The sequence below is a fragment of the Ambystoma mexicanum genome, chromosome 8, assembly GCF_040938575.1.
Source record: "Ambystoma mexicanum isolate Mex_15411 chromosome 8, UKY_AmexF1_1, whole genome shotgun sequence".
In the NCBI taxonomy this organism is placed as follows: Eukaryota; Metazoa; Chordata; class Amphibia; order Caudata; family Ambystomatidae; genus Ambystoma; species Ambystoma mexicanum.
This window is the reverse complement of record NC_090929.1, coordinates 296,750,610-296,777,612: the sequence shown is the minus strand read 5'-3', so window position 1 is coordinate 296,777,612 and position 27,003 is coordinate 296,750,610. Positions and strand designations below refer to the sequence as shown.

At 44.9% G+C, this 27,003-nt stretch overlaps 1 protein-coding gene across 5 annotated transcripts in view; it reads left to right on the top strand.

Annotated features, from left to right (window-relative positions):
* CACNA1B (calcium voltage-gated channel subunit alpha1 B) overlaps positions 1–27,003 on the top strand; it is a 2,298,664-nt gene that overhangs the window by 1,671,840 nt on the left and 599,821 nt on the right. For all 5 annotated transcript variants that reach the window (XM_069609698.1, XM_069609696.1, XM_069609700.1 and 2 more), the window contains 3 exons: positions 12,499–13,311; positions 18,084–18,298; positions 21,451–21,577. In XM_069609698.1, the coding sequence (XP_069465799.1) occupies positions 12,499–13,311; positions 18,084–18,298; positions 21,451–21,577 (1,155 nt within the window). The remainder of the gene's footprint in view (positions 1–12,498; positions 13,312–18,083; positions 18,299–21,450; positions 21,578–27,003) is intronic.

The window sequence follows — 27,003 nt, the reverse complement described above, 5'->3', positions numbered from 1 at the left end:
TTGAGACCCATACCTTGGCTTTTAGTAGAAAAATAAGCTTATTTTCCTCTCGGATCAAAGCACTTTGTGCCACATTAATATCTCTGTGCTTAATTTGTGTCAGTACTGTGTATTTTAAATCATTCTTTGTGTGGTGCAAGTGCATGAACGTATGTACCATGGGAGCCGTAGCTATATGATTCCTAATACAGCTGCAATGTTTGCAGATTCTGTTTTTTAGTTTCCTTATTGTGTTCCCTGTGTACAAATTATTGCTTGAACCTCAAATATCGCCATGGTAGCATTACAGTTGCTGAACATTCTTTGTTCCTGTGGTATTTTAAAACCAATATGTATCTGTAGAGATTCACTGGTGAATTTGCTTACTGGAGGCTCTCCAGATGGGTTGTGACCCTTTATTGTTGGTAGCACCGAAATTGTTTCACATTCCTTTTTCCTACTATACTAGTGACTTATTTTTGTGTGTCACATTTTACAACTAGATGCCTTATAGATTTGCCTTGTTTATATGCAAATAAAGGGGAGGAGGTGGAATGGCTGCCTCCACGTTTCAGGATCCCCAATGTTCATATACAATGGGCTTAATCTGCATGGAAATGGTTGTGTACATTCTCACAAAACAAGGTTCTCCCGTTTTTTGCACCAGAACTGCTTCTCTCTAATTGTTTAATGCTCTCTTTATTCCCACCTCACCATTTTGTCTGGATAGTCTCTCTCTTTCAACATATTCGACAACTCCTTTGCTTCACTTTCAAAATAGGTTTGTATTCTTACTGTGTAATCGGAGGAACTGTCTGTAAAGGAGATTATCCTTTTAAAGATTTTCGATGAAAGGAAACATAACGAAGCAATGTGTTTATGTCCATTGGTTTGTTATAAGGTACCATTTTTAGACTTCCTTCCAATTTAAGTATTGTGAGGACCAGGAACCGTATTTCCTGTTCTTCAATTCTGAATGTGAACGTCTATAAATGTCTGTGCCTCATTACAAGAACCCTTCCATATCACCTAAATATCTTATATATGTCTCTTTCAGAGAGAAATATGAGGGGAAACAGAATTGGATTCCTGATAAATTATCTCATTTCCAAGACCTATTGGCTAGAATTAGCTAGATTGGGAACAACAGCAGCTCCTGTTGCTGCCCCTCCAATTTGGTGGCATAGCTTTCTGTCAAATTGAAAATAGTTTTCTTTTAATGCAATCACAGAACATCAACATATAAATGCCCTGTAGGTATCAATAGGAGGACAGTCACTGAGTTTATCTGCCACTATTCTAAGCGATCCGTCTTGCAGTATCATAGTGCATAAGGACTCAATATCCATATTCATCAAAAGCCAATCCTCATCCATATGTTGTAAAGCCTCTACTGAACGAATCAGGTTGGCACATTCCTCTATGATTTTTTTTAAATTTCATTGACAGCATGTTTTTCTTAAGAAAAGAGCCAGCATATGAAGACAATGATTCCAATATCAATCCTACCTCTGATATCATTGGTCTTCCTCTGGGATAAATCAAGCTAGTATGCTTCTTATGCACTGTGTAGAATACTGGCTTACACAGATTTTTCTCTCGATATGAAATATACAACCAATACCGGACACATGTCTAACTATTTCTTTTCAGGAATCTGTACCCTGCTGCCATGTTTTGTGCCTTGTGAAGAATTTCCTATAGCAAAAGATAGGGAAGAAACATGTTAGACTTACTAAATACATGTGTGGAATACAAGGAATGGTAGTATTGGTTTCATCTATGTAAATAAAATGATGCATTGAGTTAAGGTTTCATGCTTATGTTGTCTTGTGATTCACACATTGGAAGTAGTTCGATTTTTAAGAGAAGCTGTGTAGAAAGCATGTAGGTATGGGTGCACTTCTTTGTTTGTGGGGTTGTATGTTATGCTATTACAGCAGGATTTGTAAAACAAATAAATATTTTGTAATTGTTCACGTAAATATCATTTGACTATGGTGGTGAGGTATTTTGGACCAATGTCCCAGGTAGCCTCATGGATTATGCTAAAGAATTTGAAGGGCATATATGCACTGTTCCACATGGAACCAATGTAGCACTTTCACGGATAGGGAGCCATAGTTCTGTTTAATTTCCTTTTCTGTTTAGGTTTGGATGAGCTGGATTCATTTGTTGGTTTTCATTGTGGCAGCAGTGGAGAGGGAAAGTAGTCTTCATTGGGAAAGGGCCAATGCTTTGACAATGTCCAGCGTGGAGTGTACATCATGGAGACCTGTGGTATGAAGGAGATTTTGAGTCGATGGTGATGCTGAGATTTCTGGCCTGGTTCATACGGGTCGATTGAAGACCCAAGGAGGGAGGCCATGTCAATGGAACAATGTCCTTATTGGATGTGTCAAAGAGTATAACCTCCATTCTGTCGCAAAGACTGCTGGCAGTTATGCACTTTGGGATTTTTTCAACACAACAGAGATGGCGCTTGGTTGATGGGTGCCCATCCCTAAGTCGATCACAATTTGGATATTGTGTGCACAAAATTTTAATAGAATGTCAAAGGAGACAATGAAGGAGGCAAATGGCTTGGTATGGATATTGAGTATCTGAGGAGAGGTCAATTAGGCCTGCACGTCTGAAAAAGTCCTTCTGATGGATTGGAATTGGCAGAGCTTTACTTGCTAAAGTCTGTTTTGGAGGAACAATTGAAACCGTTGTGTGACTTCTCCACATATGCCTTTTACATGTTGGAAATCCTGAAGAAGAGTGGAATGAACCACAGTATTGTAACCATCAGAGGTATATTAAAAGATGAGAATCGCTCGAATTATTTGGTCCTAGGAATGTAAAAATGTCTGTTTCATGTCCAACATGGTTGACTCTGCCCCCCTAGTTGGCCAAAACCTGTATAATTACTACTCCTTTAAGAACTTTCACTTCCAGAGGCAGCTTTACAATAGGGCAGCATTTGTCGAGGATTGCTGGTTTAGTGTCAGTAATTTTAGAGATTATAGCCACTTGTTCTCAGTAAAGTGTGAATGACCCAGCTTAACTGAGAAATTGCAAAAGGCTATATTAGGCAGGATTACAGCCCAATGCGCTCTTTCGTGAACTTAGCCGGGAATTGAATTTTTTGAGTCAGTGGCGCCTTCATATGGGGAAGACTTTTAGGATGCCTTGTTCTTTTTTGTGCAGTAGTGGAACATTGTATGAGGGTGGGCCATAGTCTTTTTTGCGATTAATGTGGTGTTCCTGAAGTGGATGGACTATTCATGTTCGTTATTTTTTCGATAGCAAATATCAGATTGGTAAATTTGTGAGTGGAATCTGGGTTAGTATTCAAAGGGTCCGGGTTGGGAAGTTCATAGACGGTCATAAATAATTCTCTAGTGTTTTTATGGTCGTCCATGTTGCAAGCTTCGTAGCATTCATGTGTATGATTGTTTCAGTATTGGTGGACTCTATTTTGCAAGCTATTTTGTCAACTCCTGAAATGTTTTTTCTCCAAATGCACTTCAACGTCCTGGCCAGTCTTTTAATGGATGTTATCTCTTTGCAAATCATGTGTTATTTGCCTTACAACGAGGCTTCATTATTTTCTTTTTCGGAGCCAAGATAGCCAGAGGTACTTTCTGTGTAGTTAGCATCTGTATTCTGGGGATGACTCTGGGGAGTCTTTCTTGGCCAGTGTATGGGTTGAGAAGGATTTTGAGTAGGTTGGTTTCTTTGGTGATGTTTTTGCAGGGTTTTTGAAAGGTCTACATTTTGGTTAGTTGTTGAAGTTTACTGTTGTGATTTTTTGATAGTTTTTTGCATCCGTGAATGGGATAGGATATCCAGGGGTAATGTGACCAGAGTTGTAATGTAGTGTTAATTTCAGTAAGAGACCGGTTGAAGGTAAAATTCAAGTTAAGAAAGTGTGAGCACTGTCGTGAGTAGATCCTGTGACCCATTGTGCAAAGCCTAAGTTAGAAATGTTATGAGGTCAAGAGCAACATTGGTAGTTCTGTTTTTTTGCCATGGGATAAATAGACAAGACATAGATAGTTGAGCGTCTTGGCATCATTCCTCTATAGATTAAGTCTGTGATGATTGTCCTGCTACTGTGCGTTGTGTAGGTCTTTTCCATGTGAGGGGGAAGCTCCACTGTTGCTGTTGGTGCTAGGCATGGTTTTAATGTGAGGGGAGATTGCTCTGTTATTGGCCTTGCTCTACACTGCTATCCTGCTTATATGTGTGCAAACAAAGCATACACTCCCTTTCTCCATGTGTACTGACTCAGTGGGATGGAAGCTTGACTGCTGCTACTGATTAGGTGTTTGCTGCCCCTACCCTACCTTCTGTCTGCCGTTGAAGCTTGTGCTGCTGCTGATATACCTTCTCTGTCTAAAAACAGTGTATCCAGCTGTTGAATGTATTCCATTTACTGTGTGTGCAGAAGGATTGCACTGTTCCTACTCTACACTGTAGCAGTATTTGTGAAGGAAGCTTGCACTGTCCCTGTCCATTCTCCACCAACCCTACAATTCACACCCTATATGCCAGAAGGGTTCCTAGAAGCAATTAATTCTGTAGTCAGAACTGCAATCAAGGGCTGTGATTGTCCACACGGGGAATTACAATCTAGTTTGGGTTTTCAGGATAATCATAAAATACTCAAACAATCCAAAATGCCATTGATTTTATGTTTTGTTTTTCTCATATTGTATATGTACATTGTGGATATCCCAAAAACCCAGGCGGAAATTTATTTTCTGATGCTTGTTAATCTGCTTAGAATCACATGCTGTGCATATAGTCTGACATCTAGAGGTAATTGCATCTTTTCTTTCGAAGATCGAAAAGGGGACGTCAACATGGGCGTGACTGTAACACTATCCCTAACGTGACGTGTAGTGTACCCAAAATACCTCACACGTCGAGGTCCCTCCAATTGTTTTTTTTCTGCCAACTAGTTGGTCGCCTTATGCGGAGCTCGCAAGCGTTGATACTGCTCATTCCTTCTTTGTCCCACGACCACTGACCATCTAGTCTTCGTTACTTCTTTTCGACGACTACTTTGTGGACTCCTACGCCGAAGACATCCACTGCTGTTTGGCGACTAGTGTAAGGAGAGTGGAGAGGAAAGTGGGGCCATAGATTGATTCTTTTTCGGAAATGCATTTAATTTTCCCTTCTCTTTCCCTCTTTGGTCTGGCTGCCATCTACCTCTGCTATGGAGAGGACACCCTTTAAATTTTGTCCGTTGTGTAACAGAAAATTCCCCTGGAAAGACACCCATCGCCAATACAATAGGTGTTTACCTCATGATCACGACGAGCATTATTGTAAGTACTGCAAACTCTTTCGTCCCAAGACGTTAAAGGATAGGTGGATGAAGCAGTGGGCGGCCTACACAATGCAGGCAGAAAAACTTGAGGACTCCAGCGGCAGCCATGGCTCTGACCTGGAAGCCATAGCACTTTCGGCAGAACCCTCTGGTTCCTAGATGCCCGGCCCCAACAGACAGGCCACCTGGACTGTTATGGGGAGTTCACACCCCGGCGACAAGGGCACACACGCACCACCCAAGGCAAAACACACAACCCCTAAGGCCTCCTCGACGGACACGTCAAAGAAGCTCTAAACGCCAACAGGCCAGCCGAAAACATCAACGGTGCCTGCCGAACCTCGCAGTCCGATGCCTTCCCCCCAACCTTCTTCTCCGCATGTGACTGGGCTTTCCTCTCACAAGGGCGTCCCCATAAAAAAGCTCACAGCTACCGACACGTTGTCCAATGGCACTCTCGCACCTAATGCTTCGGCGGAGTCGGCAACAGTGACAACGCCTTCAGGCGTGGTGAAACTCAACATTCCGCTGCTGAAAATATGCGAGAGTCTCACGGCTATTATTTCGGCGGCAGAACAGCCCAGAAGCACCCCCTCTCATTGAGATGAGTACTCTGAAGGCCCCCTCGACTCTCTAGGGCTTTATCAGGTAAATCTCCCCCTTCTGAACAGCCTTTCCCTCCTCCAGACCCCTCTGCTTCATCCCTGTGGACTAGGCAGAGGTTTGACAATTATATGGATAAGATGTCCCAATTCATAGACTTCTCAGAAAAATAAATCACACCCAAGAGACCTAGGGAGGAGGACTACTGCCCCATTCCACCAACGCTGCAGAAGCTTCCAATTCAGGCACAAACCCATCAGGAGGAGGTATTTGAGTATTCAGAACCAGAAGAAACATATGAGAACAATACTTTTGGTCAGGACACAGCTGACCAGTACCCAGACTGGGAACCAGATCAGCCAGCAGATCAAGGGCCTTAGCTCTCACCCACTCATACCCAAGACCCAGACATTATTTGTCTAGAACCTCCTTCTTCACCTCAACAAAGGCAGTCATAGCCAATAGATGACCAGATGGTATTTAATGCCATCCTAAAGAGAGCCGCAGAACACTTTCAGATTGCTACACAGGAGACTGTCCAGCACTCTGAAGTCGTTGAGGACATTCTCAAAGAAAAACCTCCCACTAGTCAGGCTATTTCTCTGCTCAACTCCATAAAGAAACGCCTTGCTCCTTCTTTATTGTCTCTTTCCCTCACAAGGGCTGTCAACCCTCGGGTTGAGAAACTGTTTCGCCCTCCATCTGACCCTATGTATATTTCGAGGTCATGCCATAGGTGCCACTGTCCACAGCGGGGGCTCCCCCAGTTAAGGACTGCAAAAAACTCTATGCCCTCTACTAACGTATTACCACATCTGCTGCCTATTCAACCACAATTGTGAATAATACGACCTTTCTCGCTAGTTACAGCGACGTACAATGGGACCTGCTCCAAGAAGGCCTCAAAGAGGTCCCTGAATGCATGCAATCACGCCTGCTGTCGATCGTCTCTGAGGGCTTCAAACCGGAGACTCAGGCCTCCCTGATAAATAAACCTGTAGAGGAGTCAAACTTATTTCGTAAGGCTGTCGATGACTGCTTGGAGACGGCTAAAAAAGAACATGAGACGCTGAAATCGATCAACCAGATTACAGCCAAGCCTTTCCAACAGTAGGGAGGTTCAAACTTTTGTCGTTCCTTTCGAGGTCAGTCCTTCTCACGATCTCCCCACGGGCAATATGGCACTGGAGGCACCTCATGGTCCTCCGGACAAGGTTCATCTGGCAACAGCCAGTATCAGCAAAGAGAACAGCGCATAGTCAATGGTGGAGGCAGAAACCCCACCCCAATAGGCTCCCCGGCTTCTACATCAAAATTACTCACCAGTCCAGGTCACCTCCCATGCCTCCCCGGTCGGGGGATGGTTGTCATCATTCAAGACCTTCACCCACGGTTATTGCATCAAGTTCCACCGGCCACATCGATACCACCCACCAAAGAGAAGACGCCTATCACAAGCACACCTGCAAATCCTGCTGGAAGAAGTGCAGATCCTTCTGGAAAAGGGTACCATAGAAGTCGTCCCCATTCACCACATAAATGAGGGTGTTTATTCAGTGTACTTCCTTGTACCCACAAAGGATCTCACCATGCGCCCTATGTTAGACCTGCGCCCAGCGAACAAATATGTCAGACCGCAAAACTTCAGAATGACAACATTGCAGGAAGTAATCCCACTGCTGGTGCAGGGGGATTACATGGCAACATTGGATATGAAAGATGCATACTTTCGTATTTCAATGTTGCCAGCGCACTGAAAGTACCTAAGGTTCATGATAGAGGACACACACTATAAGTTCAAGGTTCTTCCCTTCGGCATTGCCTCAGCTCCACGGGTGTTCACGAAGGTACTGAGGTAGAAGATGCACACCTGCCCAGACAGTTCCCAGTCTACCTTTACCTCGACCAACGACTGGCTAATAACAGGGGATTCGTATGAAACATGCCTATCAAATACCCAAAATGCAGTAGATCTCCTCTTCAGTCTAGGGTTCTCGATCAACGAGAAAAAGTCCGGCCTAGACCCCAGCCAAGTCAAACAGTTACTGGGGGCTCTAATTCGGACCAAAGACGCCTCTTCTTTGCGTCCAACAAGAGGGTTCAAAACATGCTGTTCCAGATCCCTCACTGTATAGCCAGTCACATGGTGACCGTACGCAAAGCCATGCGACTGTTAGGGATGATGGCTTCCTGCATCTACCAAGTTCCGCACGCACGTCTGCGCATGCGCCCCATGCAAGAGTGGCTCTCGAGCCAATGGTGTCAGGCCAGCAGACAATGGGACGATCTAGTGGTTATCTCAGCAGCCCTCATTCAGTCTCTGCAGTGGAGGTTAAGGGAAAACCTTCTGCAGGGGAAATCCTTCACCACCCCCGCAGTAGAAGCCACTCTCACCACAGGTGCATCTCTGACGGGATGGGGGCCTCACCTCCTTCATCAGACGGCGCACAGCGTGTGGTCTGCAGCGGAAGCAACCAACCACATAAACATATTGGAACTGCTAGCAGTGTTCAATCCCTGAAAGCATTCCAAACACACCTCCAGGGAATACAGTCCAAGTCCTCATGGAGAGTACTACGGCCATGTATTACTTAAACAAACAAGGGGGCACTCACTCTCCAGGGCTGTCCAAACTGTCACAGAACATATGGAAATGGTCTCTCAAACACAAGATGTTCCTCCTGTCACATCACGTTCCAGGGGAACTCAATCTTCTGGTGGACATACTCAGCAGAGACTTTCCACTACCTATAGAGTATGAGTAGCGATTGCACAAGGACATTTTTCTCAACGTCTTCGCAGACTGGGGCTTCCTAGAGATTGACTTGTTCGCAACTCTGCAGAACGCACAATGCCCAGATTACGTCTCCAAGTACCGTCAGAACCGCTCCAAGGGGAACACTGTCTGGATAACATGGTCAGGGAAATTTGTCTATGCTTTTCCCCCAATTCCCCTGCTCAACAGGATAGTGCACAAGATGCACCAAGAGCCAGTCAGGATGATTCTGGTGGCCCCAATGTGGGCCCGCCAACCTTGGTTCTCCCACCTCCCATGAAGCTGCCATGCCTTTACAACATGCTGTTGCAAGACCAGGGGGAGACACTTCACCCATGCCCTCAAACTCTCAATTTAGCAGCCTGGCTCCTGAGATCATAGAGTTCGGGAACCTTCAACTCCCTCAAAGATGTATGGACATACTCAGGGAAGCACGTAAACCTAACAACAGACATTGCTACTCCAGCAAATGGAAACGCTTTGTTATCTGGTGTAAATGCAGGAATGCACACCAACACATATTATCCTGTACCTGTCTCACCTGTTAGATTTAGGCCTGGTTTCCAATTCCCTGAAAGTCCACTTAGCTACTCTTTCAGCATACACCACGTCCCATAAAAAGGTTTTGTGGTGGAAAATTCCAGTGATTAAAGCTTTTATGGAAGGGGTGAAAAGACTTCATCCCCCTATTTCCAACCCAGCTCCCGGGTGGGACCTGAACGTTCTACTTACCAGATTAATGGGGCATCCCTTTGAACCAATGCACAAGGTTAGCCTTAAAGCACTCACCTACAAGACCGCCTTCTTGGTGGCGATCACATCAATAAGGAGAGTTAGTGAACTGCAAGCTCTTTTAGTTCAGGACCCATTCATTACGATTCACAAAGATACAGTGGTCCTCCACACTCACCCACGGTTTGCGCCTAAATATATTTCAAAGTTTCATGTGAATCACTCCATAGAACTACCCACCTTTTTCCAGAACCCCACTAACATGCCAGAAAGGAGCCTCCACACACTAGATGTGAGGAGAACACTGATCTATTATCTGGAAAAGACAAAACCACTAAGAAAGACAAACCAATGTTTCGTTCCAGTGGCAGTGAGACGGTGAGAAGGTGTAAGATGTCTATGATCCTTCTACTCCACGAGGGGAGGAAGGGTGGGCACATGTGAATCTAAGCAGATACAATCATCCAAAATGTTATTACTGTGAGTAATGCATGTCATTTGGCAGCTCGACGAGCCTAGCTCAGCCAAAAATGACACACACCACCACTGTCCGTGAATGTATTAGTTACATATGTGTCTTCTCTTGCTACTTCCTTAACCTTTTGACCTCTGCCACTCTTGGATTGCCAGCAATTGGCACAAATATGCACATCCACACACGAAAGTATGTTTTTATACATATGAATCGCGCAATCAGATGAGTTAAGGCTCCCTTATTTTGGCAATGAAATGATGTTGCCAGTTAGGCAAATGCACATAAATCCCAACCACTCAGAAAGCTTCATGAGTTTGATGAGGGCCATGTCAGTTTAGGGAGTACCCTTTAGAAGGTTTGTTTTCATGAGATATCTGGGTTACAGGAGGACATGGGTGATGAGGGTCTCTGGAAAGAAGGATGCATGCCATACACACTGGACATGCTCCTTAGACACGTCATCCCGATTTCATGTCTCCATCAAACAGTGGCATTTCTGTGTTTACAAAAGCCACTCTAATTATCTTTCTCCAGCATTGGATCTTTCATAGATTCACATGCTGTGAATATTCCCTGTTGTCATGCTGGGAATAGCCTGACAACTGGGAATATTCATAGCATGTGAATCTATGAAAGATACGAACGCTGGAGAAATGGAGTTACAGGTAAGACACTACTCCTTCTTGACAGGCAGGGGCTACGTGTATATAAAAAAAACACTGTGATCTATCATTTTGATTAGGTTTTACACTCCTGCCCAGAGTATTTTGGGGAATGGGCAGACGGAACATTGAAGTTAGGAAAGGTTTGTGTTATATATGGGTGGGAAGCACAGACGTGGACATGTGGCTTGGATAGTCAACCACTTCTTTTGGGGTGGGGCTTCAAGAGGCAAGACATCCATTTTGATCTGTGTACTGCTATATAAGCTGGGCTATAGAACTGTGTTGCATACACTGAGAATAAGCTTATTCTTGGGTGTCACTTGTTCATGTATACTTCCACAATGGGAGAGGATCGGGAGACATGCATTGTGTGTGTTCGGTGTTTTGGAAGAGGGGTCACCCATATAAGCTTAAACATGGCAGAGTCATGGTTGTGTTGGTAAGTGAAGGACCAGAAAAATCAAAGATCTCATTCGTCCACGAAAATTGCATCTTCCTTCTTGGATTCAACAGATGAAAATGTGTCCATTCCCCTCCTCTTCCATTCTCATTACGTCCCAACAAATCAACCCAGACACCTTTACAGCATTGCTGTCCGTGCTGCCTCCCTCTCTCAGTATTATCTGATGACAGGTGCTCAGCCAGTTCAATTTCTTATCATGCTTGGTGAGTGATTACTTTTGCTGTCTTGGATAAGGAAGTGATCTTTGCCATGCATAGACTGTATCATTATGTAAAGCATTGTGCTTTCCTGGACCCCTGCTGGGCAATAATTTTGTGATGGCCACCAGCATCCCACTTTCATCAGTCTCTGTAGAGTAGAACAGAACAGTCCCTTCCCCTCCCTGCAAACAACTTTCATAAAGGCATGACTCATTACCTACATACTGAATTACAGGCAATTACAAACATTCCACCCCTATACAAAGCATCCCCCAATTCTTTTCAAAAAGCACTTAATGCTCCATCTCTGCTACTTTGAGCCACACTACATTAAGCACTAACACTCTAAGTATGGATATTCCAATGCTGCCATGCAAATCTGAGTCAACCACATCCAAGGCACTTAAAGTAACTGCAACTTTGACTCTACTAACCCCACCCAAACCATGAAACCTCGATAATATAAATTCCACTCAGCAAACCATAAATTATTAAAGTTGATATTTGCCACGTATAAAGAGTGAAAACCATGCTTGTCTACACCATGGCAATCCCAAATGTTCTTATCCTCCATACAATCTCCAAGTTCGGCTTCATAGCGCCATGACAACTTCTGCACTCCTACTTCAAGCCAAGTGAACGCAATGTGACAAATCCAGCTCGAAATAACCAATATGTTGGCTTGTGGTCAAAGTTTCTTTAAGATAAAGCCTGCCACTCTTTCACAGGATTCTTTCAGTCATACACCTCCATTTCACAACAGGCAGAAGCCAACTCTAGAGAGACTGTGATCCGAGCCATGTATTGTCTATCTAAAGCAACCCTCATTTCTGTTCCCACAGCTATGCACTCTAGTGTCATGAATGATGTCCCTCAAGTCTAACCTCTTAGTATTTGCAATCCACAATCATGTCACTCCATAGAAGAATCAACTCAGTGTGTTCTTCACTTTCTGACTTCAGATTAACAAAACAATATATTTTCTTCAAAGACTGGCCTACACCAGGTCCCCAACTGAGCAAACCTGTTCTCAGCACCTTCCAAAATGTGCTTGCTGTCCACTCGATACAAGGCAGCAAATGAACTTTACCCACAGAAAAAAACGTTTGTTTCTTCCTGCTGCTTTGCTTGTGTGTTTAACTTTGCTGATCATCTCCATCTTCCTCCATTTCCCTTAGCTCATGGAACAATCCCCGATAAACCGTAGAAGATTCCAGCATAAAGCACGCACTTCTAAATTCATTTATTGTTGTTCTCTCTATTCAACCCCTTTTTACAGCAAGCAGCAGAATTCCTTGAAGTCGAAGTCTGTTTGGGAGCAGAGGACCAGCCAGATCCGCATGCACAACTTCCGGGCCAGCTGCGAGGCTCTGTACAACGAGTTGGATCCAGAGGATCGTGTGCGCTATGCGACCACCCTGCAAATTCGGCCTGACATGAAGACCCATTTGGATCGACCTCTTGTGGTGGAGCCACGAGAAGATGCCAAAAACAATGGTAGTAAGCAAGGTCCCACTGATAGCCAGGATACTGAGCAAGGGAAGGTCTCATCCACTGAGAGCACCGAAGCACCCAGGAAGCATCACCGGCACCGGGACAAAGGGGGGGAACAAGAGAAAAGTGATGGGGGAAATGAAAATGGGGACTCTGGCAATAACAGTAAGGAAGAAGGGGTCCGGCAGCACAGGAGTCACAGCAAAGAGGGGGAGGGGAGCAGCAAGGAAGGGAAAAGTGAGCGAAACCGCAGTCAGGAGCAGGGGAAGAGGCACCACCGGCAGGGTTCTGTGGAAGAAGGCGGTGAGAAGGAGCATCGGCGGCACCGGACCCACAGACACTCTGCCGAGAGACCACCTAAGGAAGGCAATGGTACAGCAAATGGGACCAAAGGAGAACGCCGATCAAGGCACCGGGGTGGCTCACGGTCAGGAAACCGGGATGGTGATCCTGGCTCAAGAGGAGAGAATGGAGAGGAGCCCCATCGGCGACATAAAACTCGTCACAAGGCCCAGTCCACTTATGACTCAGAGGAGAAGAAAGAAAATGGTGAAGAGGGTGAGGCAGGGGATAAAGAACACCGGAACCATCGGCCAAGGTAAATCCGAGAGAGAGAGATAGAGAGAGCATACATCAGTTTAGTCTGGATTGGTCTGAAAACAGATACTGCAAAGTTTGTACTGTGTCTGCTCTTCTGTTGTGTTAGTCAGTTCCTCACAGTGTGTTGAAGGCTTTGTTTGTTAGGCCACATTTACCATTTTCGATAGACTGATGATTGTTGAATTTGAGTGAATTGCTATTGAAATAAGAATTTTTTCAGAAAGGGGCCATGCCTGCTTTTGCCCAGTCCACTTGTCATTGTGAGAAAGTGCTGTTAAAACAGATGCCCGGCTGATCATCTCATACTCACAGAATGATGTCCCTTAAATGAGAGGATGCACCCTAAGGCAAGCCGTATTAAGGGTACGCTCAACCATAAATGAAGGTGATTTTGCAGCATAAGTTCCCTGCAAATGTGTGAGTAGACATATACTAAAGGATGTCCTAATGTACCACATTGGCTGTGGACTGAGTCTGCTCACATTTACGAAACACAACCTTAGGCGTTTTAATGAAAATATCCCTAAGAGTAACACAATTCACGCTGCAGCCTTATTTGTATGCTGCTGGATTGAAAATAAAATCCTATCTTTTTTTTGTTTCTTTAGCTATTTTAATATAATATATTTGGGGGTATTTTTTTATAAGGGATCTTTGATGACAAGCTAGTACAATAGAACATGTTTATATTGATGATATTCATACCTTAATAGCAAATTCGAAAGAAATATTGTATATTGCATATTGTAGTTCATTAGACTAATATATTCTTTTTCTTAAATACAATTCTTTATTGATTTTAACAGCTAAAAGAATAACAGAAATTAAGTTGCTTATGTCAGTCATATCAAAACACAGGAAATACAAACTATCATCAAATCCACCATTATATAAGAAAGGGAAGAAAAAGAGGAGGTTGAGGGAGAAAATCATATAATTCATTAAAAGTACCCCAAATATCATCATACCAATCCTGCCGCTGTTTAACGTGACTGTCTCCCGGCTTGAAAGAAGCAACACACTATGCAGCCAATCATCAATAGTAGGTCAGGATCACTCTTCCAAAATGTGCATCTTGGCCATCATAAGGGCTCTATATATCCAGAGGAGCTGTCAAACAGATTGATACCAGCAGAGAACAGACCCAACACACAGATCAGTGGTGTGCTAGAAAGGGAAAGACCCATCACAAGATCCACACGCTGAAGGACCTCATCCCAGAAGAAATAAACCTTCTTACATTGCCAAAACATGTGCAGGGTGGTACCCACATTTCTCTTGGAGTTCCAACAGATATTATCCTGGCTTAATTTACAGGACCACATCTTCCACGAGGACCAATACATATAATGAATAATCTTGCTGTGTGTACCGCAGCTCCACGTCAGCTGCTCCAACTCAACTTTAAATCTGCTAATCCTTTCTGACGATGCAGTGTGTGCTGGTCCACTAAAATGTATGACGTACTACAATATATCTATTTATTTTATTTTATTTTTTGGATTTGTGGAGCGCACTACAGCCCAAAGGCATGGAGATGCTATTGCAAGAGATTGTAAGTAGGCTTGATTAAGGGTAAACATAGATAAATAGGCCAGTATATGAGATATATTTGGTTTTCATTATAAAGTTCATCCCCATTAAATTATTTATCTGTGTATAACTTTAAAATATTAAAATATGTAAGCAATTTAAAACAATAAAAAGTATGTTACAATGTATGAATGTTGGTTTATACTTACAGTATAAAATGTGCTCCCAGATGGAAGTTCACATTGGTCCCAAAGTTACTAGCATTGCAAACAAGTTATTGTTTACATAGTCGGAAGAGTAAACATGGTACTTGTTGTTTTAGCAGTGTTTCAGTATTAGCTTAATGCCTAAGCCAAACTTATTAAACTTCCATAAACACGTAGTGTAAAGGGCCACTAATTGTATGAGTGGAAGTAAACCTAGTCAATTATCTCACCTGGGATGAGACAATCCCACACTACTTTCTACCAGTCTAGAGAAAAAGGAGTATGGGATGCACCCAACGACCAGGGTGAAATACATATTTGCATTTTATTTTAAAGGTTAGATGAGCACAGCATCCCCTGTCTTCCAATGATGTATCATCATATAACTGAACTGCTCCAGAGAACCCATGATTGGACCATAGATCATAATCTCTGAATGAATGCCTCTAAAACAGAGATGATCTTCTTTTGGAGCCCACCCCTGGCAATACAACTTTTCAAGTGGTCACCCTTCATGATAATGGACCCACCCCCTCGGAACAGGTAAATAAGCAAAGTATCATTTTCAACAACAAACTCTCACTACACCCAAAAAAGAACCGCTAGCCCAAAAATCGCACTTCCAGCTCCAAGCTTCCCTCACTTGGAAATGATACAGAAAACTGAGGTGACCAGAGCCCCTGTCCTCTCTCACCTAGACTATTGTAATAGTCTCTGTATAGAACTTAACACCAAACAACTGAACTACCTATAAATTGTCCAAAATAAAGAATATACTTTTATTTTGTAACTCAAGCCCTAAGACCCTACCTCAGCAGTCCTGATAACCACGACTGACTCCCTGTTTAAAAGAGAATCACATACAAAATCAACGCTATTACTTTCCAAATCCTCCATTTCATTGCTTGTAAAGACCTGCATTCTTACATAAACAAATATGTGCCCACAAGACTGCCAAGACTATCATGAGTTAAGAACCTAACTACACCCAGGTTCAAAAGAATGAAACTTGAGAGAGGTCCCACACAGCAACAACCTCTCCACAAGCCTGAAAGCAGAATATACCCTCAAGCCGTTAAAAAGGAGTGTTAAGATCTGTCTCCATGAACAGAAGATCCAACTCATGTATGCCGGCATATATTAACCACATAACATTTCCTCTCCCAATGACTGCTATACTTGACCTTGACTGCATTTATACCTTATTATTAGCACTTCCATCCTATGGCCGCATTTAGCCATTGCCAAATAACCTCGAATTTGCCTGCCTTGGCCCTACAAAATGTTATCTGATTTATTCCTGTGCCCACTTGTTTTTTGTTTGTTGTAATATTAATAACCTGAAAGCACCAAATTTCTTTAACCAATGGTGCCTTAGCAAAGGCATCAACCACACTTTGAAATCCAACTATCAGCTATCTGATACCGACTAGAACTAAGCAGACTACTTGAGCATGTCACTGCTTCCTATTCCTTGTATGTATGTCACACCTTTGTATTGTACTCAATGTCCTTTTGTGTTTTTCCCAGGCACATTGAAGCTGCACCCCCGCAAGTTAGCACATTGTAAAACTCAAAAACAAATAAATAACCCCATACTTTAATTTCTCCCATGCAATATAACAATAATAATTTGTGTTCTTATTTATCATTCATTTCAGATACCTCCAGCTTCTAAGCGTTATACTTGGTCGATAGCAGACTAGCGAAAGCCAAAATCTTCCCACCATTTTCTGACATTAAGAAACCTAGGAAAGACAAAGTTGCAAACCAGAAACCGCCTTTAAAGCTTTCATCGCTTACTAGCTGCGTCTGTCAAGCAGTTGCTTAATTCATTTTCCACCTACTTGCACAAAAACAACCCATTGGTTTTTGAACCAGCTTTCCCTAGCCAAGCTCTTGTCAAACAGATTTGCTCCATGGTAACACATCATTGAAACTGTCAGGACACATCATTGGAGACCAACATTGATGGAAAAATAACTATTTTCCGAGGATTCATGAATGGATCAGCCTCTTGGTGAGAAGGAGAGGCCTGATATTTTAAAAAAATACCCACAGAACTTCAAGGCGTTCGATAGTTCATTGCCAGTCTATCTTCCTTTAAACACAACTCTTCAAATCCACTTATAAACGTACATTGATCCACCTATCATAATGCTACACATATATAACAATGCCTGGCATGAAATAATTGGATGTACCACTACGTACGATGATATAAGGTACCATTGTGCACAAGAGGCTAGAGTGCACATATTTGAGTCAAGAGTGCACGATCGATAAGCACACATTAAGCACTTGATGCACATTCTAATTTCCAACGAGCCTCAGTTTACTCAGTATCTACTTTAGAATGCTTAGAATAGTTACGTTTGTAGAGTGGAGTGTTGCTAGCTCTCCTATCAGTTCTGCCACCTACCTAGATGTGATGAGTAGAACAATTAAAAAACAAAGCCTCAAAACATGATGTAATCTAGCATGGGGTCGGGGTGTGCTACCTTGCTGCCTTGCTCCCCTTCATATTACAAAGTGAGCTCAGACCGCTGGCCAATTCCTGGCCAGCCTTTCTTCTCTCCCCACTTGACCATAAAAGCAAAATAGTTAGACCTCCAATAGACATGCAATAACAGACACTCTACAGGTGTAGAACAGGTGACCATAAATACAGAGTTGAGCTACTCCCTGATCAGAACCTTTATTAAAAACACAATACTGGGTGCCTTTTTCTTTTTTCTTTTGTATACGGTTTAAATTAAACCTTTACAAATATATATTCAAAACATATTCGAAGACTGAAAACCAGGTAAAAAGCAACAAATAAAAAAGACGCATATACAGTAGCCACTTTACAAAATGTACCTCTTAAAAACTCGATGCTGGGCAATTGGGCACAATCCAGCGTGAGAGATGATAGACCATAAATCCATACATTTTACTTTTGTTTCCTCTTAGGAATTCATCACACCCACATACATGCATTTCTCCTGATCTGTTTCAAATGATATCTGCTTTTGTCCTTATGTCTCAGAGAGAATCACGGTGATGGGGAGGCGGATGCCATGAATGTGCCAATGTTGCCTATGGCTGGAGCAGGGGGCCTCCGCCAGGTGCCAGAGCAGCCAGAGGATGCAGACAACCAAAAGAATGTTCGTAGGATGGGACAACCCCCGCTGGAGAAGCCAAGCAATGTGCATATTCCAGTCACAGTCACAGCACCACTGGGGGAGTCCACTATAATACCAAGTGAGTGATCTTTATGCCAACTTCCCAGTTCTTCCAGGAGAGAGCACAGCGGGGCCAGTATGTGTGGGCTGTAACCGTTGCTTTTGGCCCTCACCAGAAATGTGAACCTGAGACAAAGCTGATGGTGAATAACAAGAGTAAGGAGCAATAAAACCTCTTCCAGTCTTTATGCATGAGCTGTAATGGTATTATAATATGGCAAAATCACAAAACAGATTAAAACCAAATTAGCACTCTGGGTGGGTGTAGCAGCCCATTAGGTAGGTTGCTCTAAACCCAGTGTTTACCAATCTGTAAAAGCCTGCTTCTAATAGATGGCATCCTCCCAAGGATTCCTCATCTTCAAATATAATTTGCTGGTGTAACTGGCATTGGAAACGTTTGTACCCTGGCGGGGGGAGTCGTGCCTGCTGGCATTGACTTCGTTCGCAGGTCCACTACACTGCTCTAGAAGTGACGACACAACCAGTACAAAAGGGAGGCACGATGCCCGAAGCCCATACTGTTTTGGAACACTCTTCCGTTCCAGAAATTGTTTTCAACTGCAACATTATGGCAGAATTGAAAGGTTCAGGATTTACACAGTGCAGTGACTGCAGTTCAACAGTGGTCGAAGTGAGCGGGAGCGACTGGGGCGGTGCTCTTCTACTTTGTAAATTTGTACTTTTCCTGTACTTTTATTTTAAAAAGAAAGCATTCCAGAATGGTTTTGTTTTAAAACAAAAGTGTGGGAAGAAGTGGAGACTTTCACTTCAGTGCGCTGCACTGAACATTCCCATAAAGAGCAGGCACGTTTGTTTAGGGGTTTGTATTGCACATGCAGCTGGACGCGGTGATGGAGTTTATGAGGTGCAGGGAGAGACCAGCAGGGAACATATTTCCACTACTTCTTTCCGTACACTTCTACCACTGCAGTTCAAAGATGCTGTGGGAGTCTCTCTGAAGATGAAAAATGCGTGGGAGGGCGGTATCCATTAGAAGAACAAAATTCCTTAAAAGAGGTAATGGTCTTGCTGGTTGATGGCTACTGCCACTGATTCCCCATTGCTCTCCCAGTCACCTCCTCAAATAGAGACTGCTGAGGGATATCCTTAGGATGGAAAGATGGAATATATATGAAAAGAGAAGGGGCCTCATAACGAATTTGCCGGTGTGGCCAAAAACTCGGTTTCCTCTGCACAGTGGAGTAACTTAGCTGAAGATGTTGGGGGGGACACGACATCTGAAGAAAAGGGGCCCCAGTCAAATGAATGAGGACAATATGGTGTGCCATGAAAGTTGAGGGGGACAAACACCCCTGCCCCCCCTAAAATTACGGCCATGCCTCTGCATTACCACCGTCTTCTCAGTGGATTTACCACCAAGATGCCACCAAACGTGCAATAAGGCCCAAAGTTTTCACCCTTACAGTTCCAGCAGCTGATGCTGAGCACGTGGAAAAAGTAGGAAAGCGAAGGACATAGGGCATTGTGGCTCCCTTTTGTACCGGTGGCGTCTTCACTTCCGGAGCCGAGTAGCAGCTCTGCGGACAAAGTCGACACCAACGGTCAGGGCGCCACCTCCTGGGATACAAACATTTTCGGATGTGAGCTGTAGCGACAACTTGTATCTGAAGATGGGGATTCTGTGGGAGTAGCCTTCCACCAGAAAGATCATTAGCCCAGGTAAGTAATTTGTTCATTTGAAGCAATCTGACAGATGCTTCATCCCAATCACTTCCTACTCCACTGCCCTCTGTCTCCTGATTAAACCTCTCCCCTTCGCCTAACTCTTCCTGCATGTCCTCCATATTGAACCCTTCTTCACTGGATCGCTGGTTCACCTAACCACAGCTCCTCCCTGTTTCTCACCTGCATCTCTCCGGTGCCTGTCAGGGAAACAGAAGGGCCATGGTGGTAATGTTGGGTGTGCTTTTTTGTGAAGAAATGGGTTGTGCACTAGACGCAGCCCTTTGTTCACACAAAATATTGTCCTTAAGCGCCCCAGACTTTAGCCTGGGTGGTAATAGCTATGATACCCCATTCAGCAGGCCATACTGGGTGACAGTGGCCATCCACCCATGTTAAAGAGCTTTTCTGCACTCTTCGTTATTAACTTTGGCAGCGCGCTGTTGAAATCCAGTATGAGCCACCCAAGGCAGCATTATAGATTAAAGTAAATAGTTGGATAAGGTGCTTGGAACCTTGGAGTGACAATTGTCATGGTGGGATTTAGGCTAAGGAAGGCACTGAGCATTTATACAGAATTTTGGGAAAGAAACTGCAAGCCTTGTCACAGTGGTTAAGGCCCTCTGCTGCGCCATTGTTTACAATAGCCTGCCAACATTCCAATGTTATAATTAAGCAGTAATCTCTGAGTCTGAAGGCTTTACCTAGCTGTAATGGCCCAGGGACCAAGATAAAGGTCCTGAGAGAGGGGATGGCCTTTAACTTGGCCACCAGCTCTGCAACCGACAGTTAAACCCTCTGGCGAGGGGATCATAGCTATTAGTACCCCGAAATAAATCAATTTAAATAACAGGGCTGCTTTTTTGCATGACAAAATGGCATGCGCTCAGTGCGATGGCCATTTTCTCGTGTAAATAGCATACAAAAAAAGATGGCCTCCATTGAAATGGAGACAGGAACTACCTGCATCCCTTCTTCATTTCCATTAGTGTCGATCGTAAAGAGAGCTTCGAGGGAGAAGAGCAAGGAGGCTGGCATTGGAGAGGTAAGTGAACCTGGGCATAAGGTGAGGGATGGAGTGAAGCATTTGGGGTCACTCAGAGAGCCATAGAGGGCTGGTGAGGTGGGCGGTTAGCAGGCTGAGCCTATATGAGTACTTCAATTGTCAGCCATTATCAGTGGGTAATGGCAGCTATTTGAGCTCCTGGAATTAGCCGACGCATTTAGACTGGTAACCATGTTGATTAAGACCACTGGGTTACAGTTTTCACATGCCATATTGAGACTATCTGGAGATGTCACCCTGTGTCAGTAGGTGTAACATTGGGCAACAAGAACTAACAAAAGTGTTGAACCAATACCCTAGCCTCTGTGTTTGCTAACTAGATCTGGTTTTGGGTTGGCCCATAGAGAAGTTATCAGCAAATGCACGTGGTGGACTCTATCCTCTTAAACTTCTTATGTGTTGATTTTCTTGTTTTCTAGTGAATAATATTGATTTTGAAAGTAAGCTGGAAGAAAAGAAAGATATGGAGGCTGATGACCTGACAAGGAATGGCCCCAAGCAAATCTTGCCATACAGCTCCATGTTCGTCTTCAGCCCAACCAATCCGTAAGTGCTTGAGTGCCATATTCTATTCCCTGCTGCATGAGAGATTGATAGGCAATAGCCCTACAAACCGATTCGATCTTGAACATCATGTTGCAGTCCATACTTTTTTGAGATAGTAAGGCTAGGGATCCTATCAAATCACGAGTCCCTACAGGGGCCCTTTCCTTCTCTGCTTCACAGAGGATTGGCAAGATAGGGCGCCTCAAACTTGTACCTTTTAAAAACACATTTTAAGTGCATGCAATTATTCTTGTGCGTGTGCAATGACTTGAATGTTTTCTATCCACAATGGCAAACAGATGGTAAATGTAACTGGACAGCTTTTGAAATCAGATGGTTGTCTGCCCCTTGGAGACCGTATTCGTCCGACCTTTAGGCAGGACATTTTGGAGAGTGGTTTAGCATGGACAACACCTTACAAATCCTCACTATGCCATGTTACATTTATGTAGCACGGTCTTGAGTAATGTATACATGGGGACACGCATCCTCCCCAATTATGATACTTGGCTTTCCATCTGAAAAGGTCCTACAATTTCATGTTTTAGCTATGCTGACTAGTAGCTGTCATCTTCCTTTCCTAGGAGGGAGGGTGAATAATGGGAAAAGACGGACCCAAATAAAGTATCAAACAGAGCCAAACTGGGTTATACATCTTTATTTGTTCTCGCCTCAACAGCGTAGTTTCCTCCCTGACTCCTCCCCTTCCTCCTTCCCTTTCCTCGTGCCCTCTACTTCCTCTTTGCTTCTAAAGGAGGTATTGTCCTGTTCCTGTACACATAACCTTCCCCCCACTTTGAAGTGTTGTTTCTCTTATATCTCTTCCACTAATCTCTGCTGTCTCTTTGTTGCTTGTAACGGTCGTTCATCGTTCTGGGGTGTTGTCATCTTTTCAGACTCTGTTTTGGGTATTTGTTTGGCTTCTTCCTGCTTCGGAGTCTCCTGGCACGGACCTTCCACTGTATTTTCTTTCTCTTGACATTTCTTCTATAGGCCTGTTGAAACGCTTGAAGAGGGATGTATTCTGCGTGATCTCCACTCCTTCTGTCTGTGCAGTGAGCATGGGACGTTTTAAACTTTGCGTGGATTGCAGCCTGGAGATGTCGGTGTCAGATCCCCATTGCATCTGTTTGTATTGCTTGTGGGAGAATCACGACGTCAACGATTGGGGGTGGTTGTGCTGATCCATGAATCCCAAAGCACACTAGGAAAGTGCCGCTAAGCTCTTCACATACATCCACACAGAGTCGGGTGAGGGTGCACAGTCTTGATCAAGGTGGCGTGAAACGCCTATTCGAGGACAGGTCTCCCGTGAAGAAATACAAGAAGATGAAGATTCACTGGGCAGTCCTACTCGTCATCATTCTTCTTTGTCCTCTAGGATGAGGAGCCATCGCTCCGCAGGCTCCCCGAAAGCAGTGCTGCAGGTACCATTTCCATTCCAATCCTCCACATCGGCGGAACTGGAGAACTTCCACTAGAAGGTGCTTGACATCTTTGCCAAGGCACCAGTGCCAACAGCTTCAAAGGGGCCACCTGCTTTTCCACACACAGGCAAGGTACCCGCAGAATAACACTCCTGCACACCTACAGGCCTTGGCTCCAACTGCAACAATGTCTCCCAGCACCAACATTCACCACCTTTGTAGGTCAAGACCTCTGTCGATCCTGCCCTCATCTTCGAGCTGAAATTTGCTCCTCTTTCGATGAGCTCATGTATGGCAAACAAGAGCCAGATCTACGATGTGGAAACCAAACCTATACCCTTTGTAATGGAAACCATTAGCTCCAGAGAGGAGAGGAACATTCTGGAGTAATTGTACAGGGAAAGTGAGGACCTCGGAGAACTGGCCTCAGAACATTAGACCAGCTGTCTGACACCTCCTCTGAGCGGGTTATCCTTACAGCTCCAACTTCAGGTAGACCTTAGGCAGAGGTTGATGACTATGGTTGCTATTACCCCGGGGTTATTGTCTTCATTCAGACAGAAAGTCCACATTATCGTACATTCTGGATGAAGACCTATAAAGGAGACCTTGCTACCATTTAACATAGCTTGGAAGCTCCGGTGCTAGAGCTGTGGCAAAGGCCTACCTGAACACTTGCAGTAGAGAGAGAGCTTTTGTGTCACCCATGCCTCCCCTCAGTGCTTGGTGATCCAGACTGTGACTGCCAACATGAAGACATACACCATTCCTTCTCTCCCGCCTGACCGAGAGAGTAAGAGACTGGACGCTCGAGGAAAGAAGGTGTTTGCCTCGGGCAGCCTTGCTCTCCGAGCAGTGAATGCCTACTGCACCCTGGCAAAGTTATCTTCCTATCTTTGGTATGTGGTTGCCAATGCGGAAGGGGATATGAAAGAATGTTTTCTGGCAATCGTACAGGATGGCAGGGAAGGTGCCCGCCAGATCCTGCAATCAGGTCTCAACACAGCTGACTGTGTTGGATGCTCCATGGCCACGAGTACAGTGTTGCAATGTCACTCATGGGTGAGGACATTGTGTTTTGCTGAGGATGTACAGGCATAGCTACTGGATATGCCCTTCAATGGGCAGAACCCATTTGGGGCCAAGGCTGATGACAATGGTTCCAGTACTCCAAGGCGATAGCGAAGTCTTTTGAGTTTGGCAGTACAGCAACCTTTTGCGCTATCTGCAAGGGATCTGGGCTTGCTCCCCTCTACCACTTGCGCCCCCCATTGAAGAGGTCAGGCTGCCTCTTAGCGACTGCAGGGCAGATGCTTCCCAAAGAAGAATAGGCAGAGGTACCCTTTGAAGTGGAACAGCAGTAGCCACTGTCCACTCAGCCACCCAGGGTGCACAACTTCTGTGAGGAATTATGACACAAGACCCCTGTTAGAGGGAGAATTTCACTGTTTGGCACAGAATGGTCTTGAACTGCATCTGATGCATTGGCCTTACAAGTCGTTCACCTGGGTTACTGTCTCCCTTTCATTCAATGCCCTCTGAACCACTTTCCATACACCACTACCATACCTCTGGACTGCACACTCTTGAAGGAGGTCTGCCAGCTTCTCTCGAAGAGGGCAATAGAACTGGTTCCACCCTCAGAACAAGGCAAGGGGTGGTACTCAACTTAATTTCTGGTTTGGAAGAAAGACAGGGGCTTTTGCCCAATACTCACTGTCAAGTACCTGGTCTCTTCGTTGCTGTGTTCGGGGTCATGAGTAACACTCTTTGGTTTCCCTTGACAAGCCAGAGCTGCACCAGGATGTGCTCATGGCGTAAGGACCACCCTTCAAGCATCCCTCTTAGTAGGGCAACGGAAAAGGTGCCCGGAGGCAGATTCCCTACACCATGGGACAGCTCTCTGGATTTTACTTGGCACAGGAACAGCGCCAGGCAGGGTGCCTGCTAGAGAGCTAATAACGATGGTGTCCCAGAACGATGGAACAAAACACTTGCCCACGAAGATGGAAGGAAGGTATTGAAGATGGTGCAGAGACTGGGATCAAGGAGCATACTGCCACAGAATCGGAAGGCAGGAAGGGGGCAGGAGAAGAAGGCCAGGAAAGAGGAAGGAGGCAGCTAAGGGGAGACCCATGCTGACAAAGCCAAGGATAGAATGCAGGAAGAGGGAAGCCAGCAAGACAGGAAGCAGAATGAGGGGAAAACGAGGAGGAAGAGGGCAAGCAGGCTACCCACATACGGGGCACGTTAAGAAACATCTGTATGTGCTCTTACAGGGTTTAAATAGCCCAAAGGCTTGCCAGGCCATGTGCACAGTGTCGGGTATCATTGCCATGGCAACAAGCAACGCCATTGGTGTTGCGCATGCATGAAGGCATAGCACTAGCCTTCCACGAATGCGCAGGGCCCCCAACATGGCGCTGCCTCTTACATGACTGGTGGCAATGATTCTGTGGTCGGGACGGTGCCTGAGCCGTCCACCGCGGCTGCTGTCTTGCCTTCTGACACCCCCTTGCAGACAACACCAACACAGATAAATCCACCAGGTAAGTCGCCACGGGTTGCTGCATTGAAATGTCCAAGGCATGACACCTCAATCATAGGCTTCTAAATTTGTACCCATGAAAGGACAAATTCAAGATGGTAATTCTAGCTCAGACTCTCCAAGCCCTTGATCTGCAGGTCTGGTTGGTGGTGCTGTACCTTCAGAATCTGATATGATGTGGCAGTTATGAAGCACCTGTACACAAGTGTTTGTAGGCGCAACAAGACACGGAGGGGGAAACAAAGGGAGGACAAAATAACGATCTTACTAGGCCTTGTTTCATTCAGATTGAGCAAGTGCGGGGAAGAGGGAAGGGGAGAAGTGCCAGGGAGGAGAGGAAGGGGGAGGTGCAGTTAACTCACATGTGTAGCCAGCCGGTGGTTCATAAGTGCAGAGAGAAAGGGACTGTAGGGTTGCAGATACAGACCCTTCAGTGCTGGGGAGCCCAGAGGCAGTGTAAGGGCAACTGGACATGCAGGAGCCTGGGCCCGAGTTCAGAGGGTGACCATGTGACCAGTGCACGGATCAGTCAGGTGCATCAGCAGGGGAGAGGAATAGAGAAAGCGGAAGCGAAAAGGAAGTTCTTGACTTGTTTCCGGAACCAGAGGTGGTTCTGCTCAAGTTTGAGAGAGGCAGGGAGGCTGTTCCACAGGGAGGCCCCAGCCGAGGAGATAGATCTGCCCCCAACACTCTGCCTGGAGAATTGTAATTGTTTATTTGTAAAGCGCATATACACAAGTGAAGTGCTTCAAAGTGCCTGACCCTCAGAGAGTTGGAGGTGGATGAACGGAGAGCTCGAGAAGGAAAAGGTTTAGGAAGAGAACATTGGAGGAAGAGTGGTCCCAGGCCCTAGAAAGCCTTGTGGACGATGTATAGGGTCTTGAACTTGATCTTTGCAGCCACGGGGAGCCATTGAAGAGATTTCAGTGCTAGAGAGATACGATCCCTGGGCTTGAGGCCAACAACAAGTCTCGCAGTCCTGTTATGGATAAGTTGTAAAGGTTGAAGAGTAGAGGCAGGACATTTAGAAAGAGGCTGTTGCAATAGTCCAGCCTAGAGAGGACCAGAGTTCTGGAGACAGTGAACTTCTGGGGGGAAAGTGAGAATAGGAAGAATACCTTGAGGAAGTGCAGCGGATAGTTTGACTTCTTGTCAGAGATGTGAGGAGAGAAGGAGAGGGTGGAGACAAAGATTACACCAAGGTCATGCCTACTTCCATGTGCCCATTCATTGAAAACACAGGAAGTACCTCACTTCCAGTTCAGAGTCCTGCCGTTTGGCCATTCTTTGCCACCCAGGGTTTTACCAAGCTGCTGGCAGTTTTAGCGGCTCACCTTAGGGAGGGAAGGCATTCATGTCTTTTCCTAGCTGGACGACCGGCTCATACAAGCTCACTCCCCAGATCACTCATTGGCATACTTGTTCCGCACATGCAGCTTGTTGCACAGTTT